General features: G+C 49.3%; 1 protein-coding gene across 1 annotated transcript in view; it reads left to right on the top strand.

The window, feature by feature from the left end:
* PDPK1 (3-phosphoinositide dependent protein kinase 1) overlaps positions 1–23,379 on the top strand; it is a 77,371-nt gene extending 53,992 nt beyond the window's left edge. Inside the window, exons 8-14 of the mRNA XM_053928376.1 lie at positions 1,524–1,592; positions 1,831–1,927; positions 2,976–3,149; positions 6,544–6,761; positions 16,303–16,360; positions 17,225–17,377; positions 17,771–23,379. Coding sequence (XP_053784351.1) covers positions 1,524–1,592; positions 1,831–1,927; positions 2,976–3,149; positions 6,544–6,761; positions 16,303–16,360; positions 17,225–17,377; positions 17,771–17,887 — 886 coding nt within the window. The 3' untranslated portion in view covers positions 17,888–23,379. The remainder of the gene's footprint in view (positions 1–1,523; positions 1,593–1,830; positions 1,928–2,975; positions 3,150–6,543; positions 6,762–16,302; positions 16,361–17,224; positions 17,378–17,770) is intronic.
* The last annotated feature ends 1,250 nt before the right edge of the window (positions 23,380–24,629 follow it).

Genomic DNA, 24,629 nt, shown 5'->3' with positions numbered 1-24,629 from the left:
GCATAGGATTTACTGTTGTTTATCAAAGGCTTTCTTTGTCCCTGGATGTTGAAGTAGTTTCGTTTATTCGGCGCAATCTGGCACGCCTGCTGTGTGCTTGCTGCCTGTGGGGCTGGGGAGCTCCTGCTTATCCAGTGGGAGGACGGGCTCTCTTCCTGCCCCACGTTCCTCTGTTGAATTTCAAGAATTTCATGAATTTCAGGTAGAATGATGTGGCCTACCTTGACATTTTAAAAGTCTTTGGTACATACTGGTTTTTAGAAATGTTATACTGGCTCCTCCTTTAGCTTTTATTATATTAAAAAAGCATTTTAAATGATAAGATATCCATTGATGGCGAGACATTCAAATATTTCACAAGTAAAAAGTTACCCCCAAAGCAGGCCTTGCTGGCACTCCTCCTCCCTGGCAATGACCCTCTGGGGCCGCAGAGGCAGCCCCACCCACAGCTCTGCCCGAGCTCTCTGGCTGCATCCGCCAGATAGCACGGATGGGTCAGTGCTTTGCTGTAGGTGTTTTTCTTGTGTAGCTGCTTCTTTTAATGAGACTAAACAGTGCAGAAAAGTGTAAAAACTAGTTGCTGTGTAAAATGTAGATTCACTTTTTAAATGTCCTCCACTCTGTGTTTTTAACTCAAGTTTCTGACCTGTTGCATTTCTAACTCACATCAAGAGCCTCCTCATCTGTCCCAGGCAAATCCTGTTCTGCAGTTGGCCTGTTGGCTTCACCCACACCCTTTGAGTTCGTTTTCCAGATACCAGGCTGTGGCCTCTTTCAGAAACTGCCAGCCAGCTCTGAGCCCTACATACATTTAGGGCTGGCGGACAGGGAGAGGCAGCTGCCAGTGCAGGGCAAGGAGCAGCTTAATGCTTTCCTCAGGCTGAGGTGGGAATAGAATGCAACACCTACAGAGGAAATCAAATATGCAAAGTAGACGTCAGCTGTGAGCTCTGAGATGGCACTGAGGGGACAGAATGGACGAGTGCAGGTGGGAAGGGGGGGTGACATCCAGGGCAAGGAGGGCAGTGCTGCCTCACCCCTAGGGTTCCTGCCAGCTGGTTCTGGTAATGACTTAGGGCAATTTAGAACTGCAGTGTGTTTCTTTTGAAACGTATAATTAAAACGTTTATAAAGAAGAGGCAGGGTTTTGGAGTCCAAGAAGGGATCACTTTGTGCACATCCTATACATTGTCTCCTTTGGCTCCTTGGTGTATGTGAGCTTGTGCCTGCGTCCTGGGGATGAACACTGAGTTCTGAGAGAATCTCTCATCATCCCCCATCCCCCCAAGCTCTCCCCTAACCCCTGGCGCTGAAAGAAGGTGTGGGCAGGATTCTGTGGGCCCAGGTTCCCCCTTAAGAAGGGCCTGGAGCAGGTTCCCACCCTCACACTGACCTCATTTTCTTTACAGGAAAGCAGTAAATTGGAGGCTTAAATGGGGTGGTATGAATAGAGGGGACGGAGAGGAACTACCTGTCACTGAAGTTTTACAAATGCCATTCTTTGTTTTTTCCCTCCCTTAAAGTTCAGACCTTTGGGCTCTTGGATGTATAATATACCAGCTGGTGGCAGGACTGCCACCATTCCGAGCAGGGTAAGGGACACCACCCTCCCAACCTCCTACCCCCACCTTCTACCCACTCCCACACCTCTACCCACTGGAGCAGCCAGAGGAGGGGGAGGGGCCGAGGTGGGAGGACTTTTACAATGAGTCTAATGAATGCAGTGGCTCTGTGGGGAGAGAGGGTGACCACTGTCCCCGAAAAGGTCTAACTCTGTTCTGAGAGGTTTCTGTGACCCTGCCCAGAATAATGGTTTCTCTTATTTTACAGAAATGAATATCTTATATTTCAGAAGATCATTAAGTTGGAGTATGACTTTCCTGAAAAATTCTTCCCTAAGGCAAGAGACCTTGTGGAAAAACTTTTGGTAAATATTTTGCATTTTCTTCTGGTAAGGTGATCTGAATAGCCATACCCGGGGTCCCTCTGAACCTGGGCTCAGAGGGGGTTTCTTGAAGGCAACTTTTTAGGATTGATAGAGGTTAGATTTGTATCTCTTATCTCATCTCATCATAAGACCTTTCCAGTTGCAAATGCCTGATTCTTGACCTCAGTCAGACAGGAAATTCCTGTATCATTTTGCATTCGCTCAACATATATAGCATTTCAACTTACCTGATGCTGGAGCAAGGGGTGTATTACAGTAGCAGATGACTGTAAGTCCTACTTAGTGATATCTGAGGGTACCAACTCTAGAGTCAGCTACATGAGGTTTTCAAGATCGACCCAGGTAATATAGCAAAGGTAAACAGATTTACCCAGAAAAGTTGTGTCTTAGGTTCTAGAAATTGCACTGTCCCTACCTGTGGGGTCTGCCTGTTTGGCACATTTGGCTCTAGGATGTCCCTTAACTTAATCTTGGGGAAGCAGGGTCAGTCCTGCCTCAGCAGTGGGAGAACGCTGTAGTCTGCCTCTTCGAGTCCGTCCCCTCAGTGGTAGGGGCCCTTGATCTTCTGTGGGTCGGGGGAGTGGGAGGGTGCGGCAGACCCTGGAGGAGACAGTTGTGGGGCCCTGCGAGATCAAGCGCTGGCGGGAGCCACGGCTCTTTGCTCCCGGGCTGCGATAGCCCACCACCCAGACAAATGCTTTGTTGTCTTTGTTTTCGAAGCCAGGAAGTTCATTTTGTCTTGTTTTAGGGTTTTCAACTCTATATTTTAAAATAATTCTTGCTGCTATTTATTAAATTTTGAGGTTGTGATTCCTTTTTACCTGTAAGAGGGAAAGGAGCAGAAACTCAAGAGAAGTGAAAGGACCCCTAGAGAGTGGCTCATTCTGTCCCCGGCCCTAGGTGGGATGGGCCATGGGCCCTTTCTAATTCTAGGATATACTGGGAATTGAAAAGAACTACTCAAAAAGAATTTTTGTCAGAATTGCTCTTTACCCCTGCCACTGACTTGTCTCGACTTTCATTTAAGGTTTTAGATGCCACAAAGCGATTAGGCTGTGAAGAAATGGAAGGGTACGGCCCTCTGAAGGCTCATGCGTTCTTTGAGTCCATCACGTGGGAGAATCTGCATCATCAGACACCTCCAAAACTCACAGCTTACTTACCAGCCATGTCAGAAGATGACGAAGACTGCTATGGAAATGTAAGCTGGCTCATGTGTGTCGGGAGTAATCCAGACAGAGAAGAGTTCTGCTTACCATGCTTTGTGAAAGTGCTTCCTCTATGCACAGGAAGTTTGTGCCTGTGGACTCCAAGACTTTGATTCATGGGGCGAAGGGCTCAGGGGCAAGCCGGCATAGATCTAGTGGTATTCGAATGGTTGCAGCCCAAGCCTGAGTCTCTCACCAGGACTGGGCCCCAGGAGGCTTTTGTCTGCACTTCTGCCATGAGTGCAGGTCACCAAGCCCCAGGGTAGTTGAGTCCCTTTATCTCATTTCTTCTAGTTAATTTTTACCCGTAGGGATCGAGCCAGAGCCAGGCATTGGGTGGGGGAGTCTGGAGCTAGTGGGAGCAGCATCCTCCTTCCTCCACTTTCCCCTCTGAGTCTCCTGGTGGCATCTGTCTTATACTCTTGGCTGGTACCATTATAATCGTGTGTCTGAAGACATTCTGGAATGCTTCTGATCTTTCTAAGAGAAACCTGGGGTGCTGCTGCTTGGAACGTTTGGGGGGCGTGGCATTGAGGATAGACACTGGTCAGTGTCTGCTTTTAGTGGCTGGTAGAAGCCCAGGGCTGCAGCACCTGGGTGTGTGTGGGAAGGTGTAGTCACCAGCTCGATCTCAGAAGTAGGGCCTGAGTCCACCTTGTTCCTCAGTTTTTCTTACGGACAATGGGAAGCAGGTGGGAGTGGACAGAGGAGGGCGACGGGCTGCAGTGCGCCCACCGCCCATCTTCAGGTGTTGTTATTGTCATTGATGCCCCGTTCTTCTGGTTTGAGTCCTGTCATCGTGCTTATTGTAACCAGTTATGTGTAGCATGTCACTTCAGCTGATATGGGAATTCTAGGCTTTATCTAAGAGTTAAAATTATTATTATTGGTATCACCTCTCAGAGGTCAAGAGCTCCTTATATCTACTGCCTACTATTGTAAGCAACACATCCCCCTTTGCTTGTCCTGCAATGTCCTTTGTGCCCGGACTTGAAGGGAGCCAGGTCTGTTCTGCATTGCAGTGGCCGTAGCGCTGTGCAGCCTCCACGTGTGCAGACTGCAGAGGGCTCGGCCCCAGCTCCCCGCCGTTGTCGTTCCTAAGTCACAGCAGCAGGAGCATGTTAGTGCTTCCAGTGCCTTTGGCAGGGATGTCCCCAGAAAGCAGTACGCTCTGCTCATCGAGCTCTGACAGAGCTGACTAGGCCCCACTTATCTCGGATCTCTGTGTCTGGGGAGCTTGACTTCAGGTAGCGTGTGTGTGTGTGTGTGTGTGTGTACAGACACACTTGAGTGTCTTTTTCAGGCCCTCTGTTGTTTTGTTGCCTTCACCATGGTGAGAGCTCTGGCTTCTCAGTACTGAAGTGTCGCCATCTAAAACTGGCTCCACGCGTGAACAGCTTACTCTTGTTAGACAGCTCACCCTCAGCTCTGAAAGCTGTCTGGTTTGGAAGCCTTGGAAAGTATTCAGGCTGATTTCCCTATACCACACTTCACATTTGGACTGTTTAGTGAGCCTTGAAAAAGACTGGCCTGGAAAGTTATCAAATACAAAGGAAACCTGCTCAAGGAGGCACTTACTCCCTTCCTGCAGGGGATTGAAATTATGTCACAGAGGGGACAGTCTCACCATCTGTGAGACTCCAAGAGAGTCTAGTGTCCTTTTCAGCAGAAAGGGGACTTCCCTCTGAATGCGAGGAGCAGAGACTGTCTTTATTCACAGAATAAAGGGAGCAGGCACGCTGTTCTCGCCCATGCCCCTAGCCCCGTGCCGGTGGCTGGTGCCGGTGCTCGTGTCCGCACCCCTAGTGGGCCAGGCTGCGTGTGGCGCTGCTGGAGGGAGGCTCAGTGTTTGGCGCAGCCAGGTGTTTCCTCACTGCGCGTGGGTGAGCACCTCCACTTCAACCTGGTGTCATCCCTTGTCATGTGTCCTTTCTGGGCGTGGGGCTTTGTGCTGCTGGTCTGTACTAGGTGCTGCTGATGGGGAAGAGAGTAGAGTGCAGAGATAGAGCATCTGGAGCTTTCCTTGGGGAACAGTACAGTGGAGACCCCAAGACCACACTCACCCAGCAAGCCGCGGTCATGGCGGTCACCCAGCAGCCCTGCCGAGGGAGCGAGGCAGTCGCTGCATTAGAAAGACACAGAGGACTAGCTCCGGATTCAATGTTGACTGTTGGATTGTGGCCTTGGGCCAGTTCCGAGCTTATTTCCCTATTTCAGAAACGGGGATGATGGTAACAGTCGTGTCACTGGCTTCACAGGTCTCATTGACACACCCAGAGAGGCTTGTGGAAGCCTCTGTAAACTGCGAGACACTGCCCAGAGGTGGCCTTGGCCAGGGAGTTTTTAGACAGGAAGCGGAGAATGTGTCGAGCCTTAAATGGAGGGGTCACAGGAGTGTCCTGGGGCCACTTTCACCTGGGAGCCAGTGAGGCAGGACTGAGGGAGCTGTGTGTCCCCATGGGAGAAGGCTGCTTGGGCAACATATGGGGAAGGTGGGCACAGGGTCTGTGGAGGGTGCCACCCCTCTGGAGGTACAGGAGACTTGCAGGGACACACTGCAGTCCCATCTTGACTGTTCCTGGTAGCGTCTTTCCTTTTCCTCTTTGACAGCCATGGTGGGGCAGGCTGTTCAGGGGACCACTTCTGCCCAGGTCTTTGCTGGGCTCTCCGGCCCACTCAGCAGCCCAGGAGTGTGCAAGTGCACAGGCCCTGCCTGTTTGGCACATTTGCTAGTCATTCCATCTTCTGTGTCCCCAGTGGTTTGTAGCCCTCTCCAGAATAGCAGGCAACTTTGTCTATATCAAGCTTAATTAATATTTGCTGAGATTAAAAGGAGTATTTTTTTAAAAAATAGAACACAGTTAAATTGGAGTATGTAGTGACAGCCACAGACTCAGAGACATGGGACCACGGGGTCAAAGGAGGAGGGCTCTGGGCTCCCAGGGTCTTGCCACTGAGCCTCTGCATCCGGCAGGGTGGGCCCTACGGGGCACGAGGTGCCCGTTCCTCCTCTTCCCAGAAGGCATCCTGACCCCCTCTAGTTGGGGCAGTATGGGGCTCACAGAAGTCCTTCCCTTCCTAGAGATGGAGATTGAGGGTTAGCCGCTCTCTGGGGCAAGCATCTTCTGATGTTCCCCGCAGAAGGGGGTCCCAGGCCAGGCAGGATCCAGCCCTTGGGTCAGAGGCCAGCCATCCAGTGGAGGAGGAACCAGAGCTTCCTGCATACCGGGAGAAGCAGAGCTGGGCTGGGGCTTCGAGGCTTATCTCCCACCTGGGTTTTGGGCTTTAGACTGTGAGCTTGGTATAGGGCAGGTCAGAGTGTGTCTGCATCTTTGAACCCTAGGAAAATTAAGGCACCGTTCTCACTTTTGCCTCTTCTCTGTGCAGTACGACAACCTCCTGAGCCAGTTTGGCTGCATGCAGGTGTCATCGTCATCCTCCTCCCACTCCCTGTCTGCTTCTGACACGGGTCTGCCACAGAGAGCAGGCAGCAACATCGAGCAGTATATCCACGACCTGGACACTAATTCTTTTGAACTGGACTTACAGTTTTCCGAAGATGAGAAGAAGCTATTATTGGAGAAGCAGGCCAGTGGAAACCCTTGGTAAGAATTTATAGGCAAAAGCAGTGCTTCCTTTAGAAATGCAGAGTGGAATACATGGGAACGTGAGACGTGGTAAACAGAACAGGCGTCCTAGCCTTCGTCACCGCTGCCCGTGAGGCTCTGCACCACTGCAGGCCTCCCACAACTGCCACTAACACTGCGGTGAGGCCCGTCAAAGGGTACAACTGGAAGTGAGTATTCAGAGGCATTGGGCCAGGCGTGAGTGTGTTTGGGACTGCCCAGGCCCTGGCCTTGGGGTGCAGCAGGCCAGGCATGCTGGCGTCTGTTTGGACATAAATTCAGCGTGATTTAACTAACCACTGCCCCATGGTGAGATGTTCGGGGTGTTCCAGAGTCTCTGCTGTTGTAAGTTATCCTTTGCACATAGCTTCGCCCACTTGTCTGAATATGTCTTTTAAGGTGGAGTGCGGGGTGGCTGGCGGAGTGAAGGTGTGCGCATTGAAGGAGGCAGTGCTTGCATCGCTTGAGCGCCCCCATCCCCCCGGGGGCCATGCCTGCCCTTGAGCGTTTTGACTTCTAAAAATGGGCCCATGTGAATTGGTGTTTATATTCTCATCAAGGCAAACATTTCCTAGATTCATTGGCCACTTGTATTTATTTTTCAGGGTGCTTTGTATGTCTTTGACTGTTTTTTCCTCTTGTATGTGTTGCATTTATTATATTTTATATTTTTAAGATTTTATTTATTTTTAGACAGAGAGGAAGAGTGGAAGAAAGAGAAGGAGAGAAACATCAATGTGTGGTTGTTTCTCATGTACCCCCTATTGGGGACCCAGCCCACAACCCAGGCATGTGCCCTGACTGGGAATCGAACCAGTTGACTCTTTGGTTCGCAGGCTGGCGCTCTATCCACTGAGCCAGACCAGGCAGGGTTGTGTTGCATTTTTTAAAAAATTGACTTTTAAGAGCCTTTGACAAGAATATTTCTCTGTCATCTATTTTGCAAACATTTTTCTTCAGTTAATTTCTTTGGTCTGTGTGTATGTGTTTGTATGGAGGTTGAAAATTCTTACAAAACAAACCTGTTTGTGTTTTTATGTTGTTTTCCATTTTGGTGATGTTGAGAAGAGCTTCTCCATCCTGACACTTTCCTCATGAATTTTTGTGTTTTCGTCTTGTGCTTGGGCAGAGAGGAGCCCGAGGCCAGGGGTCATGGCGGAGAGTGTCTTCCAGGAAGTCGTGGTGGGGTAGGAGGCTGCATGAAGATGGAAGGAGAGGCAGGACAGGGTTTGAGGGATTGGCTCAGCATGAGAGAGGATGCATGTGACTGCAGAGTGGTCACGTGGAAAGCGGGGCGAAGATAGATGCAGGGGGAAAGCAGCACGTGGGTGAACCTAGGGTGTGTGCCGTTAGAAATTACTGTGTCTAGAAAAAATGAGTATTGATGGTTGCCAGCTGAACTACTCTACACTTCTCAGGAATCGATATTTCCTAAAGCGGTATTACTGGGAGTATTAGTATGTACTGAGAAGGAGGGGAGGGGCTGTGAGCAAAACAGTTTAAGCACTGGTGGGCCACACGCTGCAGGTAGGTCTGTGCGGGGGTTGGCAGGAGCTTCCTAGGACAATTGCTTACTCCTTCCCAAGGGTGTAGCCGGGAGCAGAGCACTGGAGACTCCCCAGAAGCCCAGTTGCCTTTGCCCTGGGTGTTTTCAAGAGGCCCCTCGTGGCACAGGCCCTTCAGCCTGCATTCTGGGCTGAGTTGCAGGAGCAACTGATGGCAAGTCACAATGTGCAGCCTCCTGCCTCCTGTTTTTGTTCTGGGCTGTCTCCCTTTCCGTTTGGTTCAGGCCCTGTGGAGGCTAATGAACTGCAGACAGCTTGAGGCATCACTTATTTGGCCAGTGGGAAAGCTGTCAAGCACTTTGTTCTTTAGAATAGTGGTTCTCGGTGTGTGGCCCACAGGCCATAAGATAACGCTGGAATACTGTTAAAACTGTATTTGCTTTTTCCCTCTTACTCTCTATGAATGTCGGTAGAGGAGTTTTTCAGGGGCTACACACTGTAGGGATGACATTTTTGCGTTGATGGCTAAGGAGCATGTTTTCTTGGGTTTTTTTTAATCTTGTAAAGAAGTAGGTTTATGGTATAAATAATGTGCTGTCTACCCTAAACAGAAAGTCAGCTAGGTATTCTGTCTGCACAAAGGGTTCATGGGGTTGGGGGGCGGATCAAGAGAAGGACTGCAGTCGGACACCTGCAGACACGGAGAGCCGCTGGCTAGAATCGGGCAGTTCTGTACAGAGGGGAAGGTGATGGAGACCATGAGGGGAGGGGCTGCTCTAGCCCTAGAGCTCTGCTGTAGCCCTGGGGTTCTTCCCTGTAGGGCCTTGGGTGACCAGCAAAGGGTATGAGAGAGCTCCCCCCACAGGCCCTGCCAGTTTCTGTCTTGCTTAAGTCTGTCATAAATTTTGACAGTGCATTTTTAGAGAGTATTAAGTTTGTGGTATTGCTACCAGGCTCGTAGTAGCCGTCTTCAGTTGTACCTGCTCTGATTACTGTAACTTTATATCATGCAATAAATCATTTCTTTGAAATCCTAAAGTTTCCCCTGTGACACATGGAAATACAACAAGAAGTAAGTATACTTTGTTGACTTGTTTTACAATAACATTAGAAATTTCCCCCAAACCTTTCTAAATGTTATGTGCAACTGTGACTTTAGATTTTAAAGAGCTATTTTAAAATAAAAGATCAATTACATTTTTCATATTTAAGTAGGGATCATTGACCTAAAAAAGAAGACTCGCTCTCTCAGCCCATAGCAGCACCACCTAAGTCTACAGGCGTTAAGATGACACTGACATAGCCGAGTTCTCTGCCTTGTGGAAGGAAGGAACCTGCCCCAGAAAAGCTGGGGAACTGTACATATGAAACAAAAGCTATCTTTTCCCTTGGCTTTATAGGTATTAATACCTTGCCATTTTGTGTCTGTGGAATGGACGTTTCTGCCTGCTCTTATGATGCAGTCAAGCTGCAGCATTTTAAGAGCAATCATTTAGAGTTTCTAAAGATAGAGGAAATGAAACTTTAAGTGTACACACGATGAGCTCTTTCAAAGCCAAACAGCAAAGTGTCACTGAAGCGTCTTACGTAGGAGTGATGTTGAGGTTGGAGAAATGCACCCAGTAGCTGGGAGACTAAAAAGCTTTGGGCCGTCAGCACTGCCCTGTGCCTGCTGGGTGGAAGTTGGTAAGAAAAATCCTGGCACTGCCACGGACCGTGATACACTAACGCACTGGAGAAAAGAGGAGGCTGCACGCGGGAAGTTGGTATCGCTACCTTTGAGTTGTACTCTTGCCTTAAGAGTGGGTGAATCTCCAGATGGGGCTAGACTCGCTGCTTTGCTTGTAGTCGCCTGGTATCAACCCCAGCTTACCATAAAAGAAGATGTCTCCTCCTCTTCCCCCACACCCAAACCGTTGCAAAGGAGGTGACTGCACTTGGTTAAGTTTTTCCCAGCAGTGAAAGAACCGGTTGAAGTTGGGGCCTGCCCTCTAGGCTGCTGCTGTCACTCTTGTCCCCAGGTGGCTTGTTTCCCCTGATGTACCCAGGGATGGTGGTGTTCCTGTCTTTTTTCGTGCCATCCCGCGGCGGCCTGTATGCACTCGCCTGAGGAAGGAGTGACGAGCTACCCGGGAAACCTGCCTGGGACAGTCGACTCACCTGTGCCCACAACTGCTTTTGGCCTTGAAATGAGTTAATGCAGGCAGAAGACCTTTCTCCCCGCTTCCTTTCCCTTCCCTTTGCCACAAAATTGTTCATCCTCTGGGCTCAGTAGGCTAGTTGAACCATTGGAACAAGGATTATGGAGTAGACCCGTGAGAGTCTGAGATAGGCTGCACCAGACCAGACCCTCTTCCCTTCCCCGCCCGGTACGGGGTTTGGACTGGAGGGTGTGGCGTTGCTCTGCACAGCAGGTGCTCTGGCTTATCAAAGGGGCAGCCAGGCATCTCGCACTAGGAAGAATCAGTGATCACTTTTCACAAGACTTTTATGGACCACAGATGCATTACAGAGGAACAGATCTGGTTGACCTAAATCTGGTTTTATAACCCAATCCTGGATCAGGCGTATATGGCTAAACTGCAACAAAGGGTCCCCTCATTGAAAAACAGATTTTTTTTTCATGGACTGCTTTTTTATATTTTAAAAAGTCATCTGTCAAAAGGTTTAAACCTTCCACTTTGATCTTAAAAGCATGTCAAACAATCCACATCAGGTGCCATAAACATGAACTGCAAGAGAAAATGGTGCAGTCCCAGTGAGTGGGAACTGGAATCAAAAGGGTTTGCTGTCCTCAGAATGTGCCAAAATGTCAAGATGCTTGTGTTGGTGAACAAATTACAATTTATTTTGCACTACAGAAAAAAAGCTCTTCCACCTAAGTGCACAGCAGGCAGTAGGCACAAATGGCGCCAGAACGGCCAGTGGTGAGCGCCTCCTTTGACCCTCGCAGTTAGTTCCAGAACAGGGGTGTTGACATGCGCTGATGCCCAGAAGCACTGGGGGTGAATGAGGCTGCCGGTGCCAGGCCCCAGGGCCAGGCGGTGCTAGAAGACATGGCTTCTTCACAGCCACATGCTCACAGGGAGAAAAGAAAAGAAGCCAGACTCACTTAATGGTAGTCATGAAAAAGTATTGATTTTATTAATGTTCTGTATATTGAAATGCAAAGAAGGCATGAGGCACTTCTACCGGCCTAAGTGTGGCAGTCATCTCAGTAAAGCATTGGCGTGGCGGTCGGGCTTGTTTTCTCGGAATCCACTTTCACTGGGAGTTTGACTGACAAACTGGTTACTCAGTCCTGGCTCTCTGGCCGACATTTTTCAGGAGAACGAGCCTGTCACGTCAAGGAAAACGATTGCCAGTAATTGTTACCAATGATAAATGAAAATCTTTGAGTACAAATTAGAGTTTGGGGAAACTATCTGTCACTGTAAGTTTGATATCTCCCCAATACTTACACTTTTTTGAGGAGAATAGGTAGTGATGTTAATGGATTTGTTGATGTGATAGCATGGAATCTGTCGGCATTCGGAAGATCTCCATAATTCAGCGACCCACAGTTTTCCAGGTAGCCAGCGTACGGCGCTGTAAAGTCACAGGGTGGAAGAGCTATTCACAGTGCAAGGTCACTCGATGGATTCCAATGTCACAGAGTATGAAAAATTCATTGTTGGCTCTTCAGATTCCACACAGCAGCTAAGTTTGAAGAGGCCGTGCTTGTGGAGTTGGGGTTTTGTATCAAAGAAGAATTCCCACAAGTATCTGGAAGGGCTATTAAAATACTCCTCTCTTTTCCAGGGACTTAACGGAGTGGGGCCGGCTGCCTCGTGTGCTTTGGCCCAGACCGCACATCTCCGTAGTGACGGCAGAGGCAGATGGCAGAGTCTAGCTCTCTTCTGTGAAGCCGGGTATTAGAGAGATTTGCCAGTGTGGGCAGTGTCGTGCTTCTCAGTAATGTTGTTTTGGAGAAAAAAATTTTTGAATGAAAATGTTACTTACAGTCATACATAGTGGGTTTATTATTTTTGTTTATTCTCTCTTTTTGTTTTTAAATCCTCACCTGAAGATACTGTTTACTGATTTTTTAGGGAGAGAGGAAGGGAGAGAGAGAGAGAGAAACATCGGTGAGTTGGCTGCCATATGGTCCCTGAGCGGGAATCAAACCCACATCTTTTGGCATACGGGATGATGCTCCAACCTGCTGAGCCACCCGGCCAAGGCTCTTTTTTCCTTTGTATTAAATTTATTGAGTACAGGTTTATTATTCTTTTAATGAATTTAAAAAATACTTGAAAATATCTACTTTAGTTTCTCATAGTAAGTGTCAGTGGATATAACCCAATTTAAGGAAAGCTCTTTGGCGTCTTCCATAAGGCTTAAAAATATAAAGGGTTCTGAGACCTGAAGGTTTGAGAGCTGGTGTTTTAGAGCGAACTGGTCACCTGGTTCTCCCTCACTTGTGTGGAAGCCAAGTATGGAGCGCCCTCCTGGGGTGGTCACACTGGGCTCTCCTGGAGGTGGCTGTGTTCCGAAATGGACCTAGCTTGATGGTGGCTTCAAGCTCGCACCCTTGAAGCTGGTCTTAGAACCTGCGTGGGGCAGGATGGGGTGATGAGGAGAAGACGCTGGCTTTGGAATCAGGAAATCCCTCAAGGGGGGTTTTATACTGTCACCCCTTGTGAAATGACTGCGGGCCAGTAATGAGCCCCTCGGCCCCTGTGTTGACATCTGTAATGAAGTGATAATAAATGTGGCCGGGGGGGAGGGGGCGGGCAGAAGGCTATGTGTGATCCCAGGGGCTGTGGTAAAGCCTCTTATACATGCTAACTACATGCCAAGAGTTAAGCATGTCTCTGACTTAGGTCTGCTTTCAGCTCTGAATCTGCAGACTGTACCTGCCACCTGGCAAAGTAGGTAAATACCTAGTAGCCTGTTTGAGCTAACTGGATAATCAACTGAACCGAATAGACTGTGGTTTTATACTAATAAGGGAGCTTCTGACCATCTCTGTCCACTCCCTTGAGTCCTCAGCTCATTCCACCCCAGGCACTGGTCAGGAGCCCAGGGTCAGCTCTCACCAACCGGGTCATCAGTGGCTCTCCTGTGTCCTGTCATCAGAGAAGCTGGGAGAGGGGACTGTGTGCTGGTGGGCATTTGTGAGAGGGAGAGAGAATGTGCGTCCACGTGCCTCGGAGGGACTGGTACTTGTCATTTGGGGTCCTCACTTGCAGGGACAAGGAAGGGGCTTGCCTGTTTCCATGTAGTGCCAGAATGTTCTATTGCTGAACCACTGAGAATATGGGTGCTCCTGGCCTTTGCTTATCTTGTTCTTCCTTAGGGTAGATTTCTGGGAGTGGGACTACTTGTCAGTACATTATTTCCAAATTGCTTTTTCAGCAAGTCCTCCTAATTTCAAGCCTGTTGGTGCCAGTGCAGAGTGAGACTGCCCCTTCCACAGCATCCATATGGCGCTCCCCACACACCCGTGCATCTCAGCGGGATGCCTGGAAGTGGGGCTCGGTTTCATTTCTTTATTGAGAATTTTTGGGGTCACTTGATTCCTCTTTTGGGAATTTCCAGTTTGTGTCTTTGGCTGTTGAGGTTTTAAGCCTTTTATGTCAATCACTTTGTAAGATGTTGGTTGTATTTGCTGAAAATCTTCTCCAGCGTGTTTTCTTGTTAATTTTGGTTATTTTTGCAGTTAAGGGTTCTTTTTGTTCTCACGTAGTCATGCCTGTTTACACTGTGTTAGGTGACTTGTTTTATTTCTAGCTTAAAAAGTAACCCCTCCCAGTTAAGTGTGACCAATATTTCCTTCTCTTTTTCTTCCAGTTCTTCTCTTGTTTTATTTAATATTTTAAAACTGTCTCTCCTGCCAATCCATCTGAGGCTGCAAAAATGCCAGGAGATCCCTTCTTTTCTTGCCTGTCTGTGAGGCTTCCCGGGTGATATGGTGCCACCGGCCCAGGACCCCAGCAACCCGGCTAACTGAGTTTCTCAACTGGCCTGGGCTTAAATTGACACCCTCCTCCCTGCCCCTGTACAATTTAAGTTTTCCCCGTATTATTAATTTGATTCTTTATTGCAAATTGAGTTCTTACCTAACAGGACCTGTTGATTGAAAGAGGCAGTTAGGCTTCATTGTTTTTTCCATGTACCATATTTTGCCATGTATACTGCATACTTTTTGCCCAAATTTTTTAGGGAAAAACAAGGATGCACATTATACATGGATATAATGATTACATGCCATGAGTATAGCAATCCCGTGTATAATGCGCACAGAAACCACGGGAGCGTGTTACACACGGCAGAGCGCAGTAACCCCGTGCTGTGGCAGAGCCTCACTGAATCTCCTTTTCAAAAATCTTGTGTTTTGTTTTTGGTTGGTTGTTGTATTTTTTTCTCTTTAATCCTCACCTGAGGACACCTTTTCATTGCTTTTAGAGAGAGAGGAGGGGAGAGAAAGAAACATTGATTAGTTTCCACCTGTACACGCCCAGACCGGGGATTGAACCTGCAGCCTAGGCATGTGCCCTCACTGGGAATCGAACCTCAACCTTTTGGTTACAGGACAATGATCCAACCAATTGAGCCACACTGGCCAGGGCTCTCCTTGATTGTTTTTCTGTTTCAAGTCTTGTTTTTATTTTTTAAATACCTCTGAGTGTGATATACTATACTTTTCCTTGAGTAGGTGGTCATAGTCACTTTTGTTGTTAAAATTCTTTTTAGTTGCTTCCAAAATCCACACGATGCTACATCAGTTTGCTTGAGGTTTATGTCTCAGTGATGGGGTCTCAGCAGGCAAGCCCAGTGGGCTCCAGGGTGTGGGCATTGGTCTGGTTGGCTCAGGCTGGGCCTGGCACACTCAGTGGGAGAACATGGTTCCATGAGCTCGACTAGTCTCCCTGCACACACACTAGGTCCCAAAAGGAACCAGGGAAGCATGTAGATGCACTTAGATACTTATGTGGTAAAATTGTCACTATTTGAAATGACAGCCGCCTCACATGTTTTTCAAATATGAAATATTTTATGTTTCTACAGAACCTTAGGTCAGGAATTTCAGTAAAATCAGATCATAAGCCAGTGACTGTTAGCTTGAACCAAAAGAGATAGCCTGCAGACATTAAAACAGCCTCTTAGCCCCGGCTGGTGTAGCTGGTGTAGTGGGTTGAGCACCGGCCTGCAAACCAAGGAAGGGGTCACCACTTCGGTTCCCAGTCAGGGCACATGCCTGGGTTGGGGGCCGGGTGTGCAAGAGGCAACCACACACCGATGTGTCTGTCTCTCTCTCCCTCCTTTCCCCTCTCTCTAAAAATACATAAATTTTATGTATTTTTCAAAAAAAACTCTTAAATCAAAGTGACATATACTTTGCTGATTGTGTGTGTTAAATCAAAAGCTGTATTTGAAGCTTTCTCTTCCAAATTCCTGCCACATTTGAGTAAAAGTGCTTTATTACTATATTAGAAACACCAAATGAGATGTTCTTAAGCCAAGTCCAACTTTTTTCTTTTAGGGATTGATGGTTCTCAGTGGTTTGTAAATTCTGAGCACTGACTTGAGGGTCCCAGTTTGTGGAGGACGAATAGCCGGCTTCACCCTCGATTTGACTCCCAGTGGGCTCTGGCCTTTTGAAGGGGTTTTGTGTCTCAGTCCCAGTTTGTTTAAATAGTGAGGACTTATGTGACAGGCTCAGCCCTGCAGCCCTGTCCCCCTCCACCTCGGTTGTATGAAGGCCGCTGAACGAGGTGGGGCAGCGGGCAGCATTCTGGCGTCTGGTCCCAGTACAGGCTGACGGTTCTGTAAAGTGGTGGCGCCCTTGTGCTCAGTTGCATTTGGGGTTTCCTCCTGTTGCAGAAGTGAGTTTGGAGCTGTGAAGTGTGAGGCATGGTTAAAGCGAAGTTTACAGATGCCATTGGGGAATTTGTTTTGAAGGGAGGAGTTTGGAGAATTTCTGACTCTGCCTTGTGTGAGTGTCTCATTCTTGTTCTCTTCTTTTGTAGGCATCAGTTTGTAGAAAATAATTTAATACTAAAAATGGGCCCAGTAGATAAGCGAAAGGTAAGTGAGACTCCCATTCCTCCTGCCTGTGCGTCTGCCCGTGTCTCCCTCCTGGTTCTGAGTGAAGATCACGTCTTCCTGTCGGGTTCCTGCTGTAACTCGTTGCACACAGCACCCTTCGTTTTGGCTCCCTTTTAGAGCTCATCTCTAGATTTGGTAGCTCAGGGAGATTGCAGCTAGTGAGACGGGAAGCTGTGTGGAACCACACAGGTGAGCTGCGGTGAAACGCGCAGAGCCTCCCGTTCTTTCTCCGAGCCAGGGTTCCGGTGTCTCCACGAGGCTGGGCTCACTCACGGCCGAGTTTCTGTCCTGTTGAGGAGGCTCTGCTTGACATCCCCACAAGTCACCTCATAAGAATTGTTTTTGAAACTTGTTATTTAGTATGTTTTATGGATTAATGAAATAAATTAATTTTATCAAAACATATCAGCATCCATAAATGTTCTCCATCTGCTGATATGGGCCCTTCTAAGCTCAGGCTCCTGACCTCCATTCCTGACCCACCCTGGGGCATCCTCAGCTGACGAGAGCCCCCTGAAGGTGGGCGAGGTGTGAGCGGCCAGTGTGGAGCAGAAGACACGAGAAGCGGTGGGGGATGACCACTGCCAATGGGCCTGCACTGCCACTCTCCCATGTGGCAGCCAACGTAGAGATGCCCAGACGGGGGGGCGGGGGGGGTGTCCGGCTCACTGGAACCGAGCAGTAAATGCTCCCAGTCTCCCTGATCCGATCCAAGGCCAGGTCCGCACAGGGGAAGAGGTGTGCATGCTCCCTTTGTCCCAGGTGAGCGAATAGGTGGCTGGCAGCGGTCCCTGTGCCCTGGGCCTTGACAAGCAGGGCCCTCTTTTTCTGTTTTCCAATCAGGGCTTATTTGCACGACGACGACAGCTGCTGCTCACAGAAGGGCCGCACTTATATTACGTGGACCCCGTCAACAAAGTTCTGAAAGGTGAAATTCCGTGGTCACAAGAACTCCGACCAGAAGCCAAGAACTTTAAAACCTTCTTTGTCCACACAGTGAGTTGGTCCCTGTGGGTTCTTCTTTGCAGGGCGGTTGGAGGCCTTTATACTTCCTGTCCGAAGCGCCCAAACGCCGTAGCCCAAGGAGGAGGCTGGTGTCAAGGCAGTTGTCTCCCCCTTTCCCTGTGTCGGGGGCCCCACGACCATGTCTCAATTCTGAGTTGGGCCGGGAGACCAGTTGTGCTTGTTTTGCACTTTGGGGGTGACCTAAGTGATCTGTAGGTCATCGCCCGCATATTTAACCTCTGCACATACGTGGAAGGAGGAAATCCACAAGTTCATGTGCTTCCAGAAGGTACCTGCAGTGGCTGCAGTAGGACAGCAGTTTCCTTATACCCCTGGCCCTGGGGAGACTCCCTTGAGAACATTAAACGGTTTCTTTCTCTGCAGCCAAACAGGACGTATTACCTGATGGACCCGAGCGGGAATGCTCACAAATGGTGCAAAAAGATCCAGGAGGTGTGGAGGCACAGATACCAGAGCCACCCGGATGCCGCTGTGCAGTGACAGCCTGCAGCTGCTGCCCTCGCTGCCAGGACACGCGCCCCAGCGCAGCTCACCGCCGTCCGGGACGCTTCCAGACCACCTGCCAGCCATCCCAAGGGGAATGCAGACAGCAGAACCTTGCGGCTTTTTTATTTAAAAGAAAAGAAGAAAAAAATACCCAACCACACAAAGAACAAAACCAATAATGAACAGGAATTCAGGGTCGCTTTGCTTGCTCTCTGTGCTCTATGGAGGATGCCCCGAGCTGTCCTTGCCATCAGCGTGTCTACCTGATTCCTACCTGGGCCAGTGGACCAGTGTCACCAGCTCTCCACAGTGTGTCCCAGTCACCTGTCGGTTCTGCTGTGGCCTAGGGAGGAGGGCGTGTGTCTGGGCTCTTTCTGCCCTAGATTACCACAGAACTCTTCACCAGGGAGTGTGAGCGCGCCTCTGCCGGGGGTGGCCTCTGATATCCGTGGGGCGGGAGGGTTCTTGGCTTTTGTCCACGTGCACTTTTCCTCACGTCCCTCATTCGGGGCCCTCCCTTGTGCTGCGGGCCCCTTGCTTTCCTCCTGGAGTAGCTCTTGCTGCAGGATTTCTGTGGTTTTGCTGTCTGTGAGTGCCCCACATGTTGTGACTGCCAGGCAGGCTCCCAGTGGTGAGAAGTGGAGCCAGTTGTCAGGCGAAATGCCAGCTGCTGCCAGCAGGTTCCTTCCAGTCCCTCTGAATGGTGTTGCGCTCCGCAGCTGAAAGCAGCTGGAAACCGAGCACACACCTGAAGGGAGTGCAGTTAGCGGTGGGCCTGACGAGCGCCGGCCGCACCGGGAGATGGTGATGCCTGCCCCGTGCAAAGCCAGGGCATCAGGGCCTGGTAGCCTCCACGTGGTGGAGTGAGTCCAGATGAGCTGCTCTGGAGAGTTGGTTTCAAGGGTGAAGTGTGCAGGCCTCCCCAGATCAGTTAAATAGGAGCTGAGAGACTCCTGACCTCACGAATTGGATGGCACTCCGTGCAGGCCCCTGGCCGGCACGTGCATCCTTTTCGTGTTGTGACTGAATGTTCTCACAGTCTAACATTTTTACGTCCCAGCTGTAAGAATCTAAACACCTTCTCATGGGGCCAGATCATCTGGTCCCCGCCAGGTGGGTCCCTCACCCTGCCCTAGGGGCAGGAACACCATGCTGGAGCCCAAGCGCCTGGCCTGCTTTCCTTTTGTTTCAGGTTCCCTCTTTTAGGGGCTTAGAGGCAGCGCCCGCCCTACTGGAAAGTACACATGGCCCAAGTCCTACTAGTCCTTTGATATTCTCTGCTGCTGCTCCCTGGACAGGGGGTCTTGGCCGTTCCTCACACTGGCCAGTGTCCCTGGAGGGTAGTCCTTGGTGTCAGGTGGGAGAGGAGCTGGCCCTGTACCCAGGGGATGAACACCTTTTTCCTTTAGGTTTTCACCAAGGCACCAGCAAAAGGCTCACACAGGAAAGACCCCTCACTACTTCCCTGCCCCGTCTTCTGTCTCAAGCCCACTGGTCCGTCACCCTGTGTGACCAGTGGTCCAAATGGAGAGGAAAGATGCCTTTTTCACACTGTTTGAGTGATCAGGGTGGCTGTTCTTAAACTAGGAAAAAGTGTGGATGTGGAGAAGTGCACCGTGTGGGCAAGGAGAGCGGTTCAGGTGGGGGCAGACATGGTGGCCAGGCTTGCGCTGGTTTCTGCTCCGGCCGCCCTCCGTTCCGTGAGGTCCGAGACAGCTCCCGTCTGTGTGTGTGTGTGCGCGGCGGCCACGGAGGTGCCCCAAAGTGTTGGAGCTTGCCTGCCCTTGGATCTAGCTCCCTCTTTGTTCCTCCTCTTCTTCCTCCTTGCTTTTGATAGGCTTGCCTGTGTTCACCTGCTTTTCAAAAAATGAGCCTGATACGTCTCTTTCGAGAATTTCACTTCAGGCTTACTCCTATATTTACATTTTACTCTTCTCAAAACACCCACCTGGGTGTGCAGTTAGAAGAGTTAGGAACGCACTCCTACGCAGCGTCTCTCCCGGAGTCTGGTTACAGGGAAACAGGCCTCGATGGTATTTGTCTTTAACAGGAGCACTCAGCTGGGCTGCTCAGGAGGCAAGCCCTCCCCTAGCGTTCCGCCCTCTGGATAGCACCACTACCTCCTGGGCTTCGCCGACAAGCTCCATCTCAACCTCTGAAACCAGAGAACAAGGGCTTCGGGGTTGAGCTCAAAGCTGAGCCAGTGACAGCTGAGCCCTTCTCTGTAAGTCAACTTTCTCCGCTCACTCAGAGTCTGGGTTTTTTTTTTTTTTTTTTTGGGGGGGGGGATGGTTTTGGCCCATACACATTCTTTTCTTACCCTGCACTTCCGTCAACTCTAGCTTTATCCAACTTATCCTCATAACTATCATCTTGGCATGCAGGTGCCTTACATTCTGAGCTGTGGATGAGGGTGTCGGTGTACGTACATCACAGACGCACACGGAAATACAAACGAATTTATCCAAAGTGAGAAAGAAAATGTTCTGTTTAATAGATCCAGGAGCCGTGTGTCCCACTGAGAGAGGGCAGGACAAGTGTCAGTGCCAAACCAAGTATCCGCCAACTGGAGACGGATACGGCCCACACCACGTGGCCTCTCAGCATGGAGGGGAGGGAGGACAGCCAGGAGGTTCTGTGGTCCCCACTGTGCCTTGCCTGTCTCTGGGAACTCGAGGAACCTCGGCTGCGTAGGTCTCCTTCCCTCTTTTTGTAGACCCGGCCAGGGCCGTGGGCAGCGGGCAGCCCCCTCGGAGCCCGGAGCCCCTCTGGAGGCTGGCCCCACCAGCCGCCTGCTGTTCTGAACCTGACCCTCCAGAGGCTTGTGACAGGCGTGCTTTGGGAAACTTGGCTCTCGTGGTCATGCCGACATTGGCAGGGACTGCACCTACTCCAGGCCCTTGGGACACACTGTGGTATTTGTGGCCCGGGCCTGAAGGAATTGTGGGAGGTGGCCCCGGGGCACAGTCATACACACACCACCCCAACCCACCCCGGGCAGTGTGCCGGCACAGGGGGATCTAGTGACTCAGTACTTTCTTGAAACATTTGTTTCCTGAAAAAATAGTCAACCCTAGGCTTACCGCCCAGAAAAGACCACTGTGAACGTTTGGTGTAGAGCAGTTTGCCCCGCCCCCCGCACGTCTGCTTTTTTACCTACACTGGGGACACACCACGGACACTCTTTTGCATCCAGCTTTTTTCACTTGATAATTTTATCTTAAGCATTTCTCCATGTCATGAACAATGATTCAGAAATATTTTTATTGATTGTAGAGTTTTAATGATTAGAAATTTTACCATAATTTATCTATTTCCGTTATAAAACATTTAGATGGTTTCTGGCTTTTCACTATTTAAATAATGCTGTGATGAATATCCTCCTAAATCTTTGATTTTTTTATTCTGATCCCCCTCCCCAGAAGTGGTGTGTTCCGTGAGAGTCCATTTGTTTAAAAGGCGGCACCGACCCGTTTCCATCTGGGGCTGACGCTCAGGCGCTCCCGGCTCTGTTGTTACCCCTTCGGGTTTTAAAGAAATGAATTCTCTCGGTAAACTCTGTTTAAACTCTTATTCAAAGCCTTGAATAAGACTACTCTTTTTCTTTTTCTAATGCTAAAATGATGTCACCGCTGCAGTCTGTGACAGATTTTTTTCCGAAAGCCAGTTTCCTTATTTTCACTGAAGGAACCTGGTGCGCTTGCATGCTCGTTACTTCCCACGCCCGCTGCTCCGGCTTTCCCGTGCTTGGCGGTATCTTCAGAATCCTGTACTTCGTGTCCACAACGGTACTGAATTCGCATCTGCACAATCAGCAGATAGCAAGTGTTGAACTGTTCTTGCCACATGCTTGGAGGAGGATTTTTCGTTAAGTTTGTAGACTCAAAGAATGGCGAACCATTTGGAGTCGGTGGAGAAGCAAAGGCTCTACCTGAAAGAGAAGCCGCACGGACAGCTGGGTTTTACTGAGTGCGTGCCCTGCCCCGCCCCCGGTGCCCTGCAAACGCTGGGGTTTGGTCAGAGGGGCTTGGTCAGTACAGTGCCCAGCCTGGCTTTTCCATGGAGAATGTGACTGTCCTGGCGGATACAGAGTCAAAGACTTCTCCCCACTCCTCACCCAGTGTTGCAGGTTGTCTAGTGGTCAAGTCCAGACCACCCAAATTTGGTTTCATTCTTACTTTCTCCACTTCAGTTTGGGCCCATCAGTTCCGAAGGGAAACACGCACAAGAGGTTTTCTAGGTACCGTGCTCGGTGCCGCTTGCCTCTGCCAGAGATCATGGCTGAATTGTGCAGGGTCGAGTCTCCTGCCTCCTCTGATAACCCAGCCCTCCCTTCGCCGGTCAGTCTGTGGGCTGATGGTGCTCTCTGCCCAGACGGCAGAGGGTGCAGCTGCTGGGAGAGTTTGGTGATGGTACCGTTCTTGGAGATGCTGCCATAGACGTTTCTCCATATTATTTCCTTTCCTATCCAAACCTAATCTGAACTGATGGTGCCCCAAGCGGGTGTGGCCCTGGCGTCTTGGGCAGCCTGCCTGCAGAGTGCTTTAAATCAGGGCAGGGGGCACTCCAAGAGCTTCTGGGGGGCACAGGAGGTTTGTCGATCAGGCTGCACGTGGGTAACGGGTCTGGGGCAGAAGCGGTCCAGCAAAGAGCGAGTTTCTCTTGGGCTCAGATGGCTGTGGTGTGCCCCTGAACAAGCCTACGTGTATACCTGAATTTTCCCCATAACTCATGTCTTCAGTGTGAGGAAACGCCAAACTTGATGTGCAGGCAGAACTTTTTTACAAAAGGCAAACCTGTTTTAGTTGTGTAATCCACCCTCGTCTACCCCATCTGGCTGAATGGCTATAAATAGGAGTCATTTTACAGGTGAAAAGCCTCTATCACCATCGTAAGTTTGATTGGATGTTGACAAAATCAAACTCTGCAGTATTCAGAGCTGCCGTACCTGTTCCTGATCACAAAATTGGGTGCGTCGATAGTATGGTAGCTGTCCTTCAGGTTGGTGGCAGTCAGTCAGACATGTGTAATATTCTCTACCTGGTCTGTAGCTGTAACTGTGATGTACAGGCAAAGCAAAAATTTTTTTAAAAAACTTATGAAAACAAATAATGCAATGATATTAGGATATACTCTTTTGTATTTTTATTCTTATATAAGGTTATTTGCTGGCTACTGTTGGCCTCTAATTCAGTCTGTGTTATTTAAAGTCTAATATATGAATTGTTTGGATTGAATTCATGTTCGGGGCCACGTTGTTATATGTATTGATGTACAGCCTTGAATGTGAATAATTATTGTAATCTATATTTTACTTTTTTTCTGGCTTTATTATATAAATTTTCTATGTGGTCAATGATTTAATCATATCATAATTTAATGAATCTGTTCCTCTTTTTTCAGATATTTGTGCTTTAGCTGTAGTTGCCAGATGAATTTTACACGTATGCGCGGTAGTCTTGTAATAAAACAGCATGTAGCGTGTAGGCGCTGGCTGGCATAGTTCTTTCCTGGGGGCCTGCGGTCGGCTCGACCTGGATTCGGGCCCACAGCCAGTGTCAGTGCGCCGCACACGCCGGGCTGAGGCCCGCAAAGCCAAAGACTGTCCTGCACGTGGCTAGGGGTCCTGGGGGTGAGGAGAGGCACAGCCTGTCAGTTACAGACTTCTACCCAAGCCGGCACTTTATGATAGTGGGACCTCAGAGGACCTTACTAAAGGCTGGTGCTTCCAGTGCAAGGGAGCTGTGGCGGGTCTCGCTGAAATCATGGCGGGAATCTTGGCGAGCTGCTCCAGGACCCAGTGTGTCTGGCTCAACCTGGTGGGCATCTACCTCCTCAGGAACTGGCAGGCACTGTCCCAGTTCCTAAAATCTTCCCTGTAAATTAGTGCCAGGCCCACACCAACCTGGACTCTGGCGAGGGAGGGTCAACAGGACAGGGGCATACCTGGGGCACATCATCAATGCACACTGCCTGCCCCGTGCTCGCAGCCGTCATTTCCTTTCAGGGCGCAGATGTGTGTTCACTGCTTGTACTTCTAAAACAGTGGGTCTTACTGCTCATCCCCTAGCATTTCTACTCCAGTATTCCTGTTTTTATATTCAGATTTTATTTTAAATATTCAATTATATTACAGACAGTGGAAGGGAGGGAGAGTGGTAGAGAAACATTGGCTGCCTCTTGCACGCGCCCCAACCAGGGACTGAACCCACAAACTACGCATGTGCCCTGACCAGCAATTGAACAGATGACCTTTTCCTTTGCAGGACAGTGCCCCACCAACAGCCACACTAGTTGGAGCAATGCACTGAGTTAGCTTTTAAATTGCTTTTAGCTATTGGGTTGTTGTAGGGCAGTGGCTGGCTATTCAACACTGAAACAGTTGATTCAGAGCCAATTTGCTAGCTTACAGTTAAGCCAGCTCATCCCTTTATCGTACTGTTTCAAGACTACTTTAAAATATGCGTTACTGTACCAGGGATCCTCTGGGAGAGGGTAATTTATCAGAATGTATCTACATTGTTGCTTTTTCAATTATCCAATTAACCGTATTTTTTTTCTAAAATGTAAAGCAAACATAGAACACGAAGGTAAAGTAGCAGTTAGTTACAGTTTCTGTCTCATAAAATAGTTGATAGTAGATAAGTTAGTTTTAGTCGCAGATAATGTGAATGTGCCAGAAAGAGTAATGCCAATTCACCTTAGTCATGCTAGTAGGGTTTTCACTTCAAATGAG

The sequence above is a fragment of the Desmodus rotundus genome, chromosome 1 (assembly GCF_022682495.2).
Source record: "Desmodus rotundus isolate HL8 chromosome 1, HLdesRot8A.1, whole genome shotgun sequence".
Classification (NCBI taxonomy): domain Eukaryota; kingdom Metazoa; phylum Chordata; class Mammalia; order Chiroptera; family Phyllostomidae; genus Desmodus; species Desmodus rotundus.
This window is presented reverse-complemented; position numbering and strand designations above follow the sequence as displayed.